Source organism: Trichomycterus rosablanca, chromosome 20, assembly GCF_030014385.1.
Source record: "Trichomycterus rosablanca isolate fTriRos1 chromosome 20, fTriRos1.hap1, whole genome shotgun sequence".
Taxonomy (NCBI): Eukaryota; Metazoa; Chordata; class Actinopteri; order Siluriformes; family Trichomycteridae; genus Trichomycterus; species Trichomycterus rosablanca.
The window spans coordinates 13,290,562-13,306,646 of record NC_086007.1 but is presented as its reverse complement, the minus strand read 5'-3'; the positions used below and the strand labels follow the sequence as shown (position 1 = coordinate 13,306,646).

General features: G+C 41.8%; 1 protein-coding gene and 1 non-coding gene across 8 annotated transcripts in view; both read right to left on the bottom strand.

Annotated features, from left to right (window-relative positions):
- The window catches only part of msi2b (musashi RNA-binding protein 2b), a 451,597-nt gene that overhangs the window by 64,803 nt on the left and 370,709 nt on the right, over window positions 1-16,085 (bottom strand). For all 7 annotated transcript variants that reach the window (XM_063017232.1, XM_063017233.1, XM_063017230.1 and 4 more), the window contains exon 10: window positions 9,389-9,463. In XM_063017232.1, the coding sequence (XP_062873302.1) occupies window positions 9,389-9,463 (75 nt within the window). The remainder of the gene's footprint in view (window positions 1-9,388; window positions 9,464-16,085) is intronic.
- LOC134334932 (U1 spliceosomal RNA) lies at window positions 15,383-15,543 on the bottom strand. The gene has a single exon (XR_010015534.1). It is a non-coding gene; the product is annotated as a U1 spliceosomal RNA (small nuclear RNA).

Below are 16,085 nucleotides of genomic sequence, written 5' to 3'. Positions count from 1 at the left end.
GAAGAAGTGGATATATCCAAGATGGTACAATGCAAACAGGGAATAAATTAGACAGGTTTCTAGAAACCATGACCCAATAATGCAGGAAAAACACTGTACTAAAGTGTCCTGGTTAAACAGATCCAGTTTCACTGGGCACAAGACAGGGCACCAATCCATCAGAGGGCTTCAACAATCCCCTTTAAGTCATTTCAGACATAGCCGATCATGTCTGATCATGTCTAGACACCTGGCTGGCCGATAGCATTGCTGAGGCTCAAACTCGAATCGCAAGGTGTGCCACCCGAGCCCCAGTTTGTGTTATTAGTGAAAAAATCTAGAAATCCTTTTTTTTTTTTTTTAATTGATTATAGGGGAACAAACTAACAAACCAAGAAAAAATAAATAAATTAATAAATTGTATAATTTTTATGCATTTTTTTTCCTAATCTTTAGCACGTCCAATTTTTACTCAATTGCGTTATGCTTTCTCTCTACTGGTGCTGACCCCCACCCCGATTGAGAAGAGCGAGATTGTCACACACCCCCTCCGACACGTGTGCAGTAGCCTAGTGCATATGCCGATCAGCCTTGTGCACAGAGATCCACACCCTGATCAGCATTATTTAACAGAGGTCGTAATTTGCTCAGTTATGAAGCATCCCTATCCGGCTTTATCCTATTCTAAAAACAACAGACAATTGTTGTTCATGTGGCCACCCAGCCCAGCCGGGTGGCAGAGCTGAGATTCGATACGATGATGGACAGGTATTTTACTTCAAATGTATGGCTGTGTTTCTCAGGCCGCAGGAGGAATTGGATATATCCAAGAAGGTACAATGCACACAGGATACATTAGATAGCTTTCTGTAATCCATGACCCAACAAGATCAGCACAAAACTAAGTTAAAAAAATAAAATAAAAATAAACTTTATGACAGTTATTTCACTTCAAATGTACAGCTGTGTTTCTCAGGCCAGGCGATAATTACACCAGCTAACATCTGGATCAACCTGCTCTGGATGAAACTAGATGTGTAAGTCTGTACATATCTTGGTGGAGTGATTATACTGGGCAGGGAGCATCACAGACTGGCAGCAATATCTATTTTCATGAGCCCAGTGCAACATTGACCCGTGCTCCTGCTCCTGCTGTTTGCTCAAATAATTACACAACAGCTGCTCAGCATTACGCACTTAAAGAAAACTCAGAAGTAAGCAGTAAGTATGATATGAGTAAATGTATGTCTGTGTTTGTGCTTTTATTTCTGACTCTTCACTGGGTCTGGCGAGCCTGTTTTTGAGGTTTTGAGCCTGTAAAGTGGTAAATGTGTTTGGCGGAGTGCCTACTGCTATAATAAGCAGTCTTTTTAATTAGAACTAATTCGGGTGAACAGCAGGATGAGATGGCACAGCTGTTGCAAAGACCAGTGTTCCCTTTCCCCCTCTATATTTCAGTTAATAAACAGAAGTACAGATATATTTTTCTGTTTTTTAGTTTCGTTCAATTTCTTGCCTCCTTCGTTTGATACGAGCCAAGTCCAGCATGCAAAGTCTGCTATCATAACAAGAAATGAGCCTTTGCCATGGAGGGCTGCAATTTTATTTGTTTGTTTGTGTTCCAATTTCCTGCAAGCCCTGGCATGTTATCTGTCCGGCAGGCAGGCGGAGGGTCGGGGGTGACAGGGGCCTGTCCGTGACAGCAACTCTGTTTGCATAACTGATTAGGCCCTAATCAAAAGTGAAGCGCCAATTCCAGCTCTTTCAGAGAACGGGAGGGAACGGAGGAGTGGGAGCTAAAAGACAGGGTTATTATGCGTCTCTGAGCAAGCCCGGGCTTGGAAAGACTCTGACCTTGACTACGCCGCATCCTTCAGCTCTCATCAGCGCGGGCGGCATCGGACGGCCCAAATCGCGTTGGAAAAGAGACAAGACAATTCACTCCGCCGAAATAAAGAGGAACGAGCTTCTAATGCGAGATGAAATCAAAACCTACATACAAAGAACGCAAGGCTATATTCTATGGATAGGATACAATGAGGATACGATTATTTAATGGAAGAATACATGGCTGTATCTTCTATTCAGCTGCTGGCTTTTGTTTAACATGTTACTACTCACACATATAGTAGGCGGTAATCTTCTATACCGTATTACTCACCCAAAGAACTGTTGTTTATCAAAAACTACTTATTAAAAGGGTTTAATACAAAGTACAATGCAAAGTGTGTCTGTAAAAGCCCCACTTCCATTTCACTGGAGATTGGCATGAGAGCACGAGTTACAGAATCATGCCCATCTGCCATGCCAATTAAGGCCTGCATTCACTGACTTTTTTTTTATATTTTGTTTTACACATTTCTCCCCTTTTTTCTCCCAAACGCGTCCAACTGCTCGATTGCGTCATGCTTCCTCTCCATTAATGCCGGCCCCGGCTCTGATTGAGGAGAACAAAGCTTACCCACGTGCCCTCCGACACGTGGGCAGCAGCCGTATGCATTTTGTCACCAACACCAGACGAGATCAGCCGTGGACCAGCTCTGTGTACGGAGAGACACACCCTGATCCGCACTCTCTCCCCGTCTCTGTGCAGGTGCCATCAATAAGCCAGCAGAGGTCGTAGTTGCATCAGTCATGAGAGAGTCCCTATCCGGCTCAATACCCCACCCCTATATGACCAACAGGCCAATCGATGTTCATGTGGCCTGCATTCATTGATTTACCTGTTTCTCTTAACTGGCAGTCACCTGTGCTTTGTTTAGTGTAAATCTGCTCCAGGTGGAAAGATGTGTATGTAATCATGGTTTCATCCTGGCTTCTTCTGGCTCCTCTGCCGGCAACACTGTTCGTTTCTGAAACCATGTTGGCGTGCTCGAGCCGGTTCTATTTCCTTATGATGCAGATGCCAGCATTTTCATCTTTTCTTGGAAACCCAGATGGCATGACGGCCCTTTCTGAAAGGGACCCCAAGACTCTGGCTTGTTCTGGGTTTCCTCTCTTCTAAGAACTTGGTAATCGCAGACGGCTGGAGCAGCTTCCTATATAGTGATAACTAGTTTTTATTTCTGCTCTATCCCTTTTCTATCCACTTTCTCCTCCACGGGTTGTGGATGCTTTACGCCTTTCGTTTGTTTCGTCATGGTTCGTGATGCAATTTTCACGGCCGCAAATTAGGTAGGGCCTTAACTAAAGCTAACAAAATGAAAAAATCCTACTAGATTAAAAGTAGCAAAAGCTGCAGACATTTATAAATGTCCACTTTATTTTTCATGCGTAATACAGTGATCTAAGGTCTAGTTGTGGCACTAACAACAGAAAGTAAGCCCTATTTAGCACATTGTGCTGTGTGTATTTGATCCTATTTAAATATCACACACACACACACACACATACACACAAATGATTGAGTCTGTACCCAGATTGTACAAAACATTATTTTAAAATACACACACTCACTCACTCGGTCACTTTCTTAACCGTTTATCCAATCAGGGTCGCGGGGGGTGAGTGGGCTGCTTTTCAATGGGTGCAAGGCACACAGTGACACCCTGGATGGGGCGGCAGTCCATCGCAGGGCAGACACATACACACACCCATAGGGCAATTCAGTGTCTCCAATTAACCTGCCTGCATGTTTTTGGACTTTGGGAGGAAACCGGAGCTAAAGTGAATACCATGATACACAACATAAATTGTGACAATTAATTTATCTGTTTTTCCATCGCTTTATCCTAGGCAGGAAACACCCTGGACAGATAAGAAGTCCCTTACTGGGTAAACACACACACACACAAACACACACACACACACACACTTAAAGTATTTCCAATTAACCTGACTGCATGTCCTTGGACTGTGGGAGGAACCAGAGCTCCCAGAGGAAACCCATGCAAACATGGGGCCAACATGCAAACTCCATTTAGAAAGAACCCAGCCCGCTCCACCTGGGAATCAAACCCAGGACCTTCTGCTGTGAGGCCCTACCCACAAGCCACCGTGCCACCCACAGTGAATCTATGTATTACCATATTGTTCAACATATCTGTAAAATTCAATTGGTACAGAAGATGACATCAATAATATTAAAATTTAAGTGGAAGATATCTGAAAGGTATATGCTAATAATACAACAACTATAGCAGTGCAAATTGAATTTAGATTGGAAGCATTGCAAAGCCACATAAATCCACATACTTAAGCACACCCACACAAACAGTATTTTTCCCCGTGACCTGCTCAATATTCAGTCACCTTTGAAGATTAGCAGAAGTGTCTTGAAAAATATTACCTTCCATCTATTCAACAGTCAATCTGAACCTTCGCCACGGCCGAGCTTCTGCTAAATCCCCAGTTCCTACATCCCGTCATGAAAAAGCTCATTCACCCAGTAAGTTTAACATCAAGGTCATTGACAATGTGTGAAATGGGTGAGATAGGGACCTTCATTCTGAGTGGCACGGCAAAGATAATTTCACAAGGAAAGACGCGGGATTAAACGGAAGCAAAAAGTCTCTCTTTCCTAGCTAGAGAACGGCAGGCGACGTTGGCGCTGCCCACTGTCTGGTGAGTCATCAGCCAGCGCTACGAGTCAGAACTGAAAGGCAGTGCAGAACCGATCCATGGGGTCAATATTTCCCTCTAAAAATACACAATCACAAATCAATACAGGACAGCACTGAAACATCTACACCAACTTGAATAAAGCGATATTTTAGCATTACACCTTCTGAAGTTCATGTAACGTTCAATTTTGTAGTGATAATTTTTAGAAGGAATAAAATTAAGACTCCAGTTCTTTTCTGATAGCTGTGCAGACCAAATCTGAGCTCAGGCTTAGCTGGACAAAAAAGGCTTAAAGCTAGGAGGCTAGAATTGCATGAAAAATAGAAAGGACTTTGCACGTTTTAATTCCCAACTCCAGGCTTAGTCACAGCAGAGCTTTCTCAAGAGCCTGCCAATTCATTCTTGCTCATTATCTTTCCTTTCTCATTCATCTATCCAGCACAGCTTTGGTACATTCCGGCTTTGCGCCACATGGACTTCTTCAAGGGTTCAAGGTTAAGCTTGAGGTTTTTAAACTATAAAGTCATGTCTAAGTGAATTCATACATATATGATTTTAAATAATATTGTCACACACCTACCTCTAAATCATTAAATTCAAGTGTTTCGTTCAGTTCCATAGTCACATGTGTATGGAATCAAGCACCTAGCCATGCAGTCTACTTTTTAACTCCTTCCCAGACCCTGACGTACTGCCCCACCTACTGGGGAAGCACAGAGAAAGCTGCACACTACACACTAGGGCTGGGCGGTATATCGCAAATATCGATATATTTGATATTACTTTTTACACAATGTTGAAAATGACCATATTCGATATATCGAGTACGCGTAGAATACACAGATTACCATTTGAGAACAGAGCATGGAACGCTTTCCTTCGCGTATGAGCAAAGGGGGCGTGTGCACGCACACAAAGGGAAACTGAATCACTGAGTCAACGAGTCAGAAACGACTCTTTTCAAACGAATTATTCATTGGAATCGAATCAGGGAGCTGTGCTCTTATCTGTGGTAAAGATTCATTCGTTTTGCTCACTTTGTTTCAGTTCATTTGTTGAAGAGATTCAGATGTATAAACCAATCAGAGCTTCCGAATTCAGATTTTGGGCGGAATTTTTATCTCTCTCTTCATTGGTTGTTGTATAAGTTACAGCTTAGTGAACGAATTACCAGTTTCAGCTTTATGCCGCGAAAGCCGAGAAAATAAGTTAATCTACGACGGTTTTCATTAGTTAGGTGGATAAACACAGTTAAATATGGATTTTTATATGGAAATATTCTGGAAACATACAAGATGGCCTCCAAGAAGAAAAAAAGTGGATTATATCCCTAATGAAACAACACACAAATATAGGATATATGCTCTCAATTTGAAGAGGAGAAGCTCAGGTAAGCAGCGGTTATGATTTTATGCTGCTGTGTGGTTGATCTGGGTCGCGGTTCTGCTGTGTACCGTGCGCTTTCATTTTGCAATGATAGCAAAGCATTATCAAATATTGAACTTTTTCGGGATTTTTTGATGCTCATTTATTTGAAGTAAAATGGACAGCATAATTGTGATTGTGTGATTCTGCTGGTTTGTTTGATATAAATATTTTTTTCCCCCAATTTTCTCCCCTAATCTAGTCGTGTCCAATTACCCTGATTGCGTCCTCTATACTGATTCGACCCTTCACCGCTGACTGAGGACGCCTTACAACTGACATACGCCCCCTCCGGCACGTACAGTCAGTACAGACTGCATTTTTCACCTGCACGAGTCGAATTCATACACCAACGAGCACTGTGTACGGAGGGCCACACCCCCATCAGCATTTTTCCTTAGCCCTGCGCAGGCGCCATCAGTCAGCCAGCAGGGGCCGCAGTTACCCCTAACCCTGAACAACAGCCCGTTGTTAATGCTGCCGCCCAGCCTAGTCGGAAGGCAGAGCTGAGATTTGATACGATGTATTCGAAACCCCAACTCTGGTGCGCTATGTGTTTATACGGGCAGTGGCCTGCCATTGTACTTTAAGTTTACATTACATTGTATAGTATAGTAGTATCGCCACTTCTCAAAAGCATATCGAGATCATGTTGCACAGCCCTACTACACACACACCTGCCAACAGGTGAGGGACAGTGGGTGACCTTTCACACACACACAAGGTTTCAAGGTTTCTTTCTGTAATTTTAAGGGAGTTTTTTCTTCCCACTGTCACCCTCGGCTTGCTCAACAGGGTTTTTTGGTCTGTCGGTCCTGGATTCTGTGAAGTTGCTTTGAGACAATGTATATTAAAAAAAGCGCTATACAAATAAATTTGACTTGACTTGACACACACACTACAAAGTTTTACTCTCATTACTACCCACATGAAATATTACTGTCACTGTTACCATTTTATTGTTGTCACTATTCGCACTGCTTTTTTCTGTTTTGTATATATTGCACTATTTTTTCTTTTTCTTACAACTGTGACTAAGCTTTGGTTGAAAAATCCACACAGACACACTACAAAATCTCGTAGACAGCTTTCCCAAAAGAGTGGAAAGCTGTCTACAAGTCCATGTTCATGCCGCACAGCACACGTGGGTCATGAGGACACCAATTCAATTCTCACATTCAGTCACTGTGTTTCACATGTTTTTCATGTGTCTTCATCGGTTTCTTCTGGATACTCTATTTTCCTCCTACCCCCCAAAGACATACAAAAGTTAAACTGACACTCTAAATTGCCTCTACACAGAAGTGTGTGAATTCATTTGTGAGTGTGTGTTGCCCTGCTATGGATGACACCATGAATGATTTCCTTGTACTGTGTTTGGTGGTTAATCAAAATTAAGTTTACTACACCTGACACTGTAAATAAACTTAATTTCTGAGGTGGTACAGTGAAGCAGCTGGTACAGTGGGTGGTGCACAGCAACAGAGGTCCTTGAGGTTTGATCTACACCACTAGTTCAATTTTGCATGTCCAGCTTTGTCAACTCGACATTCGATTATTAATCTCAGTTGTCATATGTGAAGTATGTACTGTAAATGAATGACAGACATTTACATATTGTGTTTCAATGATTCAGTCACAGAAAATTTGCAAAAAATATTGCAATCCCAAAACTGCCATGGCGTACACTTTATAGCCAAAAGTATTTGGACACCTCACCATGAGCTTGTTAGACACCTAATTTCAAAATCAAATGATATTATAGTAAAATAGAGTCACCTCTAACAACAGCCACTTATCGGAGAAGACTCAGAGGGAATTTCTGCCCTACCATTCATATGGCTGGACAGTAATGTTAGTCAAGAAAGCCTTAAATGATGTTCCAGTTTATTACAAAGCTGTTCAGTGGGATTCTGTGCAGGCTACTGGAGTGCCACAGGGGCACAGTAATGCTGGAACAGGAAGACCTTTCCTAAACTGTTGCTCCAAAGCTGAATGCATATAATATCCTTTATATAATTAATTTATTACACCTGTTAGCAGTTGTTGTGACTGAAACACATGAATTCAATCATAAGGGGTGTTCCAATACTTTTGTCCTTATAGTGTACAGAAAGGTTTGAGAGTTTACAGAACTTTACTTGTATTTTTTACATGTATCTGTAGGCTGTGTATGTACACAAAACATCAATTTTACTCACCAGCAATTACACATTTAGATAGAAATAAGGTTCTGATTAGTAAAATCTGAATTCAGAACAAAAAATAAATAAATAAATAAAAATATAATAAAATTTAACAACAACTAACAACTGCTAACAGGTGTAAAAAAGTAATAATAAATAAATAAATAAAATAAAAACAATATGACAAGTTACAAATTGATTTTTCTTATGTTTGTCATATTTTAATTAATCTATTTTCTTTAAAATTTTATTTATGCATTTTCTCCCAATTTAGCATAATGAATTTGTCTTCCGCTGCTGGGGGATCCCTGACTGCAGTCGAGGTGGGTATATTGCTGCTCACGCCTCCTCCGACCCGCACGCAGCCCTTAGCGCAACCCTTTTTAACCCATGCACTCTGCACAGGCGCCTCTCTATCTGCCAATTAGGGTCCTTATGCAGCATTTGAAGACCCCACCCACATATTACGGTCATCCCACCCTAGCAGAAACGTGTCTGCTGCAGGCACTGCCAATTATGCCCGCTAGATGGCGCCCAGCCGACCGGTGGCAACGCAGAGTTTCGAACCGAGTTTCGAACCGAGTTTCGAATCTTGGCGCTGGTGTGCTAGTGGAATATCCCGCTGGGCGCCTTAATGAATCTATTTTTAAAAGATAAATTGTAGGTATTGTAGGTGTTGTGATACATATGTGACACAAATCCATGAATATTTTGTGCTAGATACTGAGCTAGATCATAGATGCCACAAAATATTTATCTCTACATTAACTGGACTGCATTTGCTCAAACAAACTTTGTACATTTAATTTTGACCAGCATATGTGTGTATATTATTCTACTTTGGAAAGCCTTGATAATGATGTTTTTAATTATAATACTTATTTCATTAAGAAAAGCCTCTTTTTTTTAGCAGTTATTTTCATCTTTGGCCTACGTATGCTTGTACATAAGAAAATCCTACACTGTATGTGTTGTTCAGGCAGAACCAACCTGTGTATGTGTTTAAGCTTCTGTTTATTTGCTGTAGCCTACAAATATGCCCCCATAATGGCTTTACGACTCTGTAGAGCTTGAGCAGGACTCCTATATGTGTATGTTTATGTATGTGCTCATCGCAGGGTTCGGCAGGTAAGAAAGTGTGTGGGTTGATGTGTTTGCAGGCCAGCAGGGAGGCCATTACTAGACAACAGCAGGAGACAGAACTCACATAAAGGTCTTAACAAGATAGAACTTACCAGGGAATTGGTAGCTGTAGCTTGGGGCGAAACCAGTGTACCCACGGCCGTACGTCGCTACAATGTTTGGGTAACCTAAAGGGAAAAGAAAAAGCAAATAGTGTGAAAAATCGTATAGACCTCCCGATGCTTTCCTGTTCCACCAATAATTCAGTACAGAAGTAGACGTATGGCCACAAATATACACACACGGCACAATTCAATTGCTCATCCAGCCATAGCAATCCCCCTCCGAACACGCTTCACACTTTCTGATACCCCTGTTTTCTACACACACACACACACACACATACACCTTCCAAATAGCTGAGAGATAACAGATTAGCGAGATGGGGAAGCACACTCCGAGGTAATGAGCAGTGTAAGTATCATAAGAAGTGATGGCTGTTTTCTTCCCTGGAGCTCATCCTCTTTTCCTGTGACGGTGAAAGCGGACGTGTTCAATGCTGTCACCTCTCCCTCTCCCCCCACCTAACTCCGCTGTCATTGATCGATAACCTTTCTTTTATAGCCCGGGCTAATCGATCATGAAGGACACGACAGCGCGAGACAATGGCAAGCTGATAGCCGTGCCAGGACATCTCGGATTAGAGTCTCTCCGAGCCACGGAGCTTCAGCCGCTCGCACGCTAATACCGGCTGAGTCCCACCGACAGGACGGTGGGAAATATGATCGAGCGATTGCGAAAGTCATTCCAAAGTGGAGTGAAAGACGGAACGAGCAGGCTGCAGAGCTAGTCCCGAATTTATCCGCAATCTGTTTTACCCGCTGTTTGCTGAGGCAGAACTTTTAAATGAAGGCGATTTAGGGAGCTACTTAGCTTTCTGGCAAGTCATTTTCTGAAATACCTCGTTGATTCTTTCATGGTGAGAGAAAAAAAAAGCAAATCAGCAGTATTTGCAGGCCTGTCTCTGTTGGAATGAATCCTGGTGGTGCTGTTAAAAAAACACGGGATGAGACCCAACGCACATGCTCAAGCTGTCTTCTTGCCAGCATTGAAAATCGGGTACTGCTTGAGATTCTATGCCCACGGAGTCATTGTTCTCATTATTCCACATTCGCGTTATTACAGCGAGAGCCCAGACGCTAATTATTTGGCAAGTCTTCAGGCACCTCACAAAACAATTTAGGTCTGGTTTACCAAGGTTTTTAGTGTGTACAAACATAAGGAATCTTCATAATAACCGCAAATGGATAAGTACACAAATTTACCAAGTTGCTCAACAGAGGATTGTTTCTTTGAAATGAGCAAAATGTGATTTTATAGCACCTCTACTTAAAGGTACAAAATCGACTGTGGAGTCATTACAAACAGATTTGTTTACCAGCAGTTTATGTATATGCTTAACTAAACCTAAAAGTTATTTCAAGCATACTAACTGTGTGGTTTCATTTATGTAAAGGAAAGGCGGCACATAACCTGATGTGCAATTTTCACAATATGGCTATTGTGCCGGCAATCGCACTACAAGAAGGAGACATTTGACAGGTTTTTGTAAACTTGTCAACATGTTTTCACATATCAGAGACCAAATTAAAAAGTTATATCGAATATCCCATGTGTGGTTGAAAAGATTTATTTTTTCCAATTTATTTATGCATTTTCTCCCTTTTTCTCGCAATTTAGTGCAGCCAGTTAGTATTCCGCTGTTGGGGATCCCGATTGCATTAGAGGAGGGTATATTTTGCCTGCTCTACGCCCCCTGCGACACGTGCACAGTCCCACAACCCCTTCTTTTTCGCACATGAGGCTCATCCACTTCTGCACAGGCGCCTCGGTCTGCTGACCCCACTCACTTAGTCTGATCTTTTTGCACCCAGCAGACTCGGTGGCCAATTATTTATTAGTTTTTTTTATGCAATTTTTGTCTTCCGCTGCTGAGAGATACCAGATTGCATCCAAGGAAAGCACGTCGCTGTACACGCCTCTTCCGACACGTGTACAGCCCTCCTCTTCTCGCCCCTGCATTCTGCACAGGCTTCTCTTCTGCCAATCAGGGTCCTTACACAGAGTATGAAGACCCACCCACCCACACATAGTCCGGCCCCCAATAAGGATCTGCTGCAGGCACTGGCAATTATGTCCAGCCGACCGGTGGCAACACCGAGTTTCGAACCGAGGAGTTCAGAAACTCGGTGCTGGTGTGCGAGCGGAATATTCCGCTGCGCCACCTTTTGTCTGCTGCAGGCCGGTAGCACAGCTGAGATTCTCCCCGTGTCTGCGTGGGTTTCCTCCCACAGTCCAAAAACATGCAGTCAAGTAAATTGGAGACACTGAATTGCCCTACAGGTGAATATCTGTGCATGGGTGTCTGCCTTGCGATGGACTGGCGCCCCGTCCAGGGTGTTACTGTGTGCCTTGCACCCATTGAAAAGCTGGGATAGGCTCCAGCACCCCTCCGTGACCCTAATTGGATAAGCGGTTAAGAAAGTAAGTGAGTGAGTTTAGTCTTGATTGTGTTATGACTGGTTACTTCTGCACCAATAATCTAATTTGTCATTATAATCAGCAATTAAGCAGATCATTTATGGCCTGTTTATTATTTCTTTACAGTATTTATGCTCTGCTTCCTACCACATTGGCTGAATAACAACCACTATGAGATCGGTTCTCTCAGCTTTGATCAAACAAGTGCAGTCCTTCTTAGCTTCTTAGCTAATTATGTCCAATATGTCCACTATATGTGCGTGCCATCAATTACACTGCATATGCAAAATATCTAGTATTTTTGTAAATCAGTGCTTCTATAAGAGTGGAAATCCCAGCTATCTATGCAGATGTGACCCAGGCTGCAACATCATTTATTCATTCATTTATTTATTTGGATAAAATGCATTTCCAGCCATAAATACCAAGTCGTTTTGAGCAGTACAAACATACAGCAGATTAATTTAGCTTGACAGTGGCAAGTCTGATGGGAAAGGCTCAGGGGAAAAAATAGATCCTGTCAAAGTTCTATTAGAGTGGTCCAGCATTTTAGTAAAAGCTTAACAGAACTTGCTTTTACAGAGTCTTTCATCTTTTCTAAGTATTTTTGAAAAGAATATTCGTCACTCGCTGAGTGCTATGCGATCATTTATTTACAGTGGAGACATCACAGACCACGAATTGAAGAGTAAGAGAAAGCTTGAACAAATAGATGCATCTGTAAATACATTAAACACTCCTGGCTGAATGTAAAAGGCCCACCTTACCAACATTCTGGGTGCAGTGTTAATTTAGTTGACGAATGATTTTCGTCATAGTTTTCGTCAACGAACCTTTTTTTCATGACAAAAACGAGACGATAACTAAATAGAAACTACATAAAAGGATAAAAACTATGACGAAATGAATCGACACTTTCGTCAACGAATAAAAACGAGACGAAAATGTTTGTAGAAGGTAGGGACAAGTTAGAAAAAGATCCAATCATAACTACTTTAGCGTATGTGGAGAGGCGGGAAAAGCCGGGTAGCCACACTTGCACAAATTTGATCTAAACCCGGGAAGACCAGACTAGCCTGTGAACTGTCTTAACCCATGGAACTAGGTTAACTCCACAATGTCAACAGGGAGAAAGAGGAGAGCCGATATATGGACACATTTACATAATATTCCATAACTGGTTAAAAAATGTTTAATTTTGTGTAAGTGTATATAATGACTTAAATAATTCAAGGGAACTGATGAAAAAGCATTTACATTTTACACCCTTTATATTTTAGTCGACTGAATCAACTGTAGATTTAGTCGACTAAATTCTTATGATAATTAGTCGACTAAAACTAGACTAAAACTAAAACAATTCAGATGACTAAAACTAAATGACATTTTAGTCAAAAGACTATGACTAAGACTAAATCAAAATGTGCTGTCAAAATTAACACTGTCTGGGTGGTTGTGCAATGAGTAGTTAAAGGTGATTCATTCATTCATGGTCTGTTTTACCACCGCTTTATCCTATTCAGGGTCACAGAGGGTCCAATTCACTGGGCGAAAGGCAGGAAACACCCTGGACAGGGCGCCAGTCCAACACAGAGCAAAAAAGTATCCTAATTAATCTGACTGCATGTCCAGCTGTCACTCTCACTGTCACCTCACTGTCACTGCTGGACTGAGAATAGTCCACCAACCAAAAACATCCAGCCAACAGCGCCCTGTGGGCAGCGTCCTGTGACCACTGTTGAAGGTCTAGAAGATGACTCAACAGCAGCAATAGATGAGCGATCGTCTCTGACTTTACATCTACAAGGTGTGGACCAACTAGGTAGGAGTGTCTAATAGAGTGGGCAGTGAGTGGACGCGGTATTTAAAAACTCCATCAGCGCTGCTGTGTCTGATCCACTCATACCAGCACAACACACACTAACACACCATCACCATGTCAGTGTCACTGCAGTGCTGAGAATGATCCACCACCCAAATAATACCTGCTCTGTAGGGGTCCTGTGGGGGTCCTGACCATTGAAGAACAGCATGAAAGGGGGCTAACAAAGCATGCAGAGAAACATATGGACTACAGTCAGTAATTGTAGAACTACAAAGTGCTTTTATATGGTAGGTGGAGCTGATAAAAGTCCAGTCCATCACAGGGCAGACACACAAGTTCACACATATTCTCACATTTAAGGCATTTTTAGTAGCTCCAATTGGCCTCACTGCAGGAGGAAAGCGCCGAAGGAAACCCATGTGGATACAGGGAGAACATGCAAACTCCACAGGTTAGGGCCCCGGCCGTCCGACTGGGGGAATTAAACCCAGGCCTTCTTGCTGTACGATGACCCACTACACCATCGCGGCATGCAAAAGATTTCAAACTTCTTGAGAGTGCTATTGTTGGTACTGTCCTCATTATATTAATAGCAAAACACAAATCCTAGATGCTAACCTTCAAGCTGCATGATCCCGTCATAATCTCGCTGAGAGGTACGAGACTGACTCAGAGACACAAGAAGACAGAACGACAGACCAGGCATGCGAAGAAGACTCATTAAGCTCTGTCGTACAACCGGTGGGTAACCGGTTTCCTGGCAACATGGTAAGTAAAGGCTGTCACCTGATCTGGCCCGCTGGCGTCGGCCTCACCTTCTTATTTGTGTTATTAATATGCATGCTAATGCGCCCATTTTATGGCTCAACAGTTTGGATTCACTTTAAAATCAATTATCCATCTGGTAAAGCCGCACTTCGCACAGGCTGAGATGTGTATTAATTTCAGCAAACATACATGAGGCCTAACACAATAAAGATAAATGGCTCGATTAGGTGTGGTAAACACGAGCGCTCCGAGTGCAGCTCTAATGAGATTTTGGCACATAAGGAATTACAGTTCCTTGAATAATGAGCCTTGTTGATTTTTGTATGCAAATTACCAAAAGGAATGTTTCGCTGTCCTGCTTTTCCAATTTCATTTAGATAAGAGTGGGTTGCAAGTGAATGAACTCGCCTGCTCTTAACTCACTCTGTTTCTTATTGCTTCTCCCACTTCATTCATTTCATCTCCATCGTTTATTTTGTTTGTTCAACACTGGCGCACTGATCTGCTATAACTCCTAATAAGGTCAGGACATGCTTTTTGCAAAGAATTTCATCAACTTCAAATGGAGTCAGTTCATACTGCAGTGTGGATGAAACAGAAAATACGTGACTGGGTGTTAATATCAGACGGGGAGCTTCACCTGGGATCATTAAAAGACCATTAAACATTTAGTGGGGAAATAATAGGAGTCACTGAATAACAGTGGCATACATTGGCTCCGGTTCGTTATCTTAGGTGTTGATGGAAGTTTCTTAAATTTATGGATTTCTCATCCACCACTTTTAATAGGAATTTTGAAACAATGTGCATCGTAAAAATAAAAAAAATAAAAAAAATAATTAAAAAAAATCATCGAAATATCACCATCTAGTTGTTCTATTAAAATTGAACCTTAATTTTTAGGTTTTTCTTTAAACTTGCACAGTGCTTATGTTTTTGTGCAGATAGACAAATAGATAGATATTATTTATCCCAAAGGAAAATATTATTATTATTACTATTATTATTATTATTATTATTCTTAATTTTTGATAGTGGAATTCTCAGGGGTCAGCACAACCGGAGTGCAATGGCTGAGCCTCGCCCTGGGTGAACCACCTTCTTAATCATGGTCTTGCCCCATCAGGTAAGTATCTAAAATAATAATAATAAAAATAATTATAATAATGGCAGGATCATATCCAGAGTTTTACTTCAAATGTGGTCATAAACTTCATGAATGCAAATCGCTATATGAATCAATAAAGTTAAAGTAAAACACGGCCCAGTGGCTGAAGGAGTTCAGCAGTAAGCTACACTGAAGTTGTGTCCTTCTGCTTTTACATTTTTGGCCAGCAGAGGAGGCACAGAGGCACAGATGAATCATGTGTCAGTTCCCTGTGCCTCTATTTTTAGGGAACTTAGCTGGCATCATGCCAGTTTGGGGGTGTCATGTTTTGCTTCAGGACTGGTCATAATTTTTTTGTATTTGTATTAGGTGCTTCAAATTGCTATATACACCGATCAGCCATAACATTAAAACCACCTCCTTGTTTCTACACTTACTGTCCATTTTATCAGCTGTAGTCCATGTTTCACTGCATGCTTTATTAGCCCCCTTTTCATGCTGTTCTTCAATGGTCAGAACTGTCCCAGGACCACTACAGAGCAGGTATTATTTAGGTGGTGGATCATTC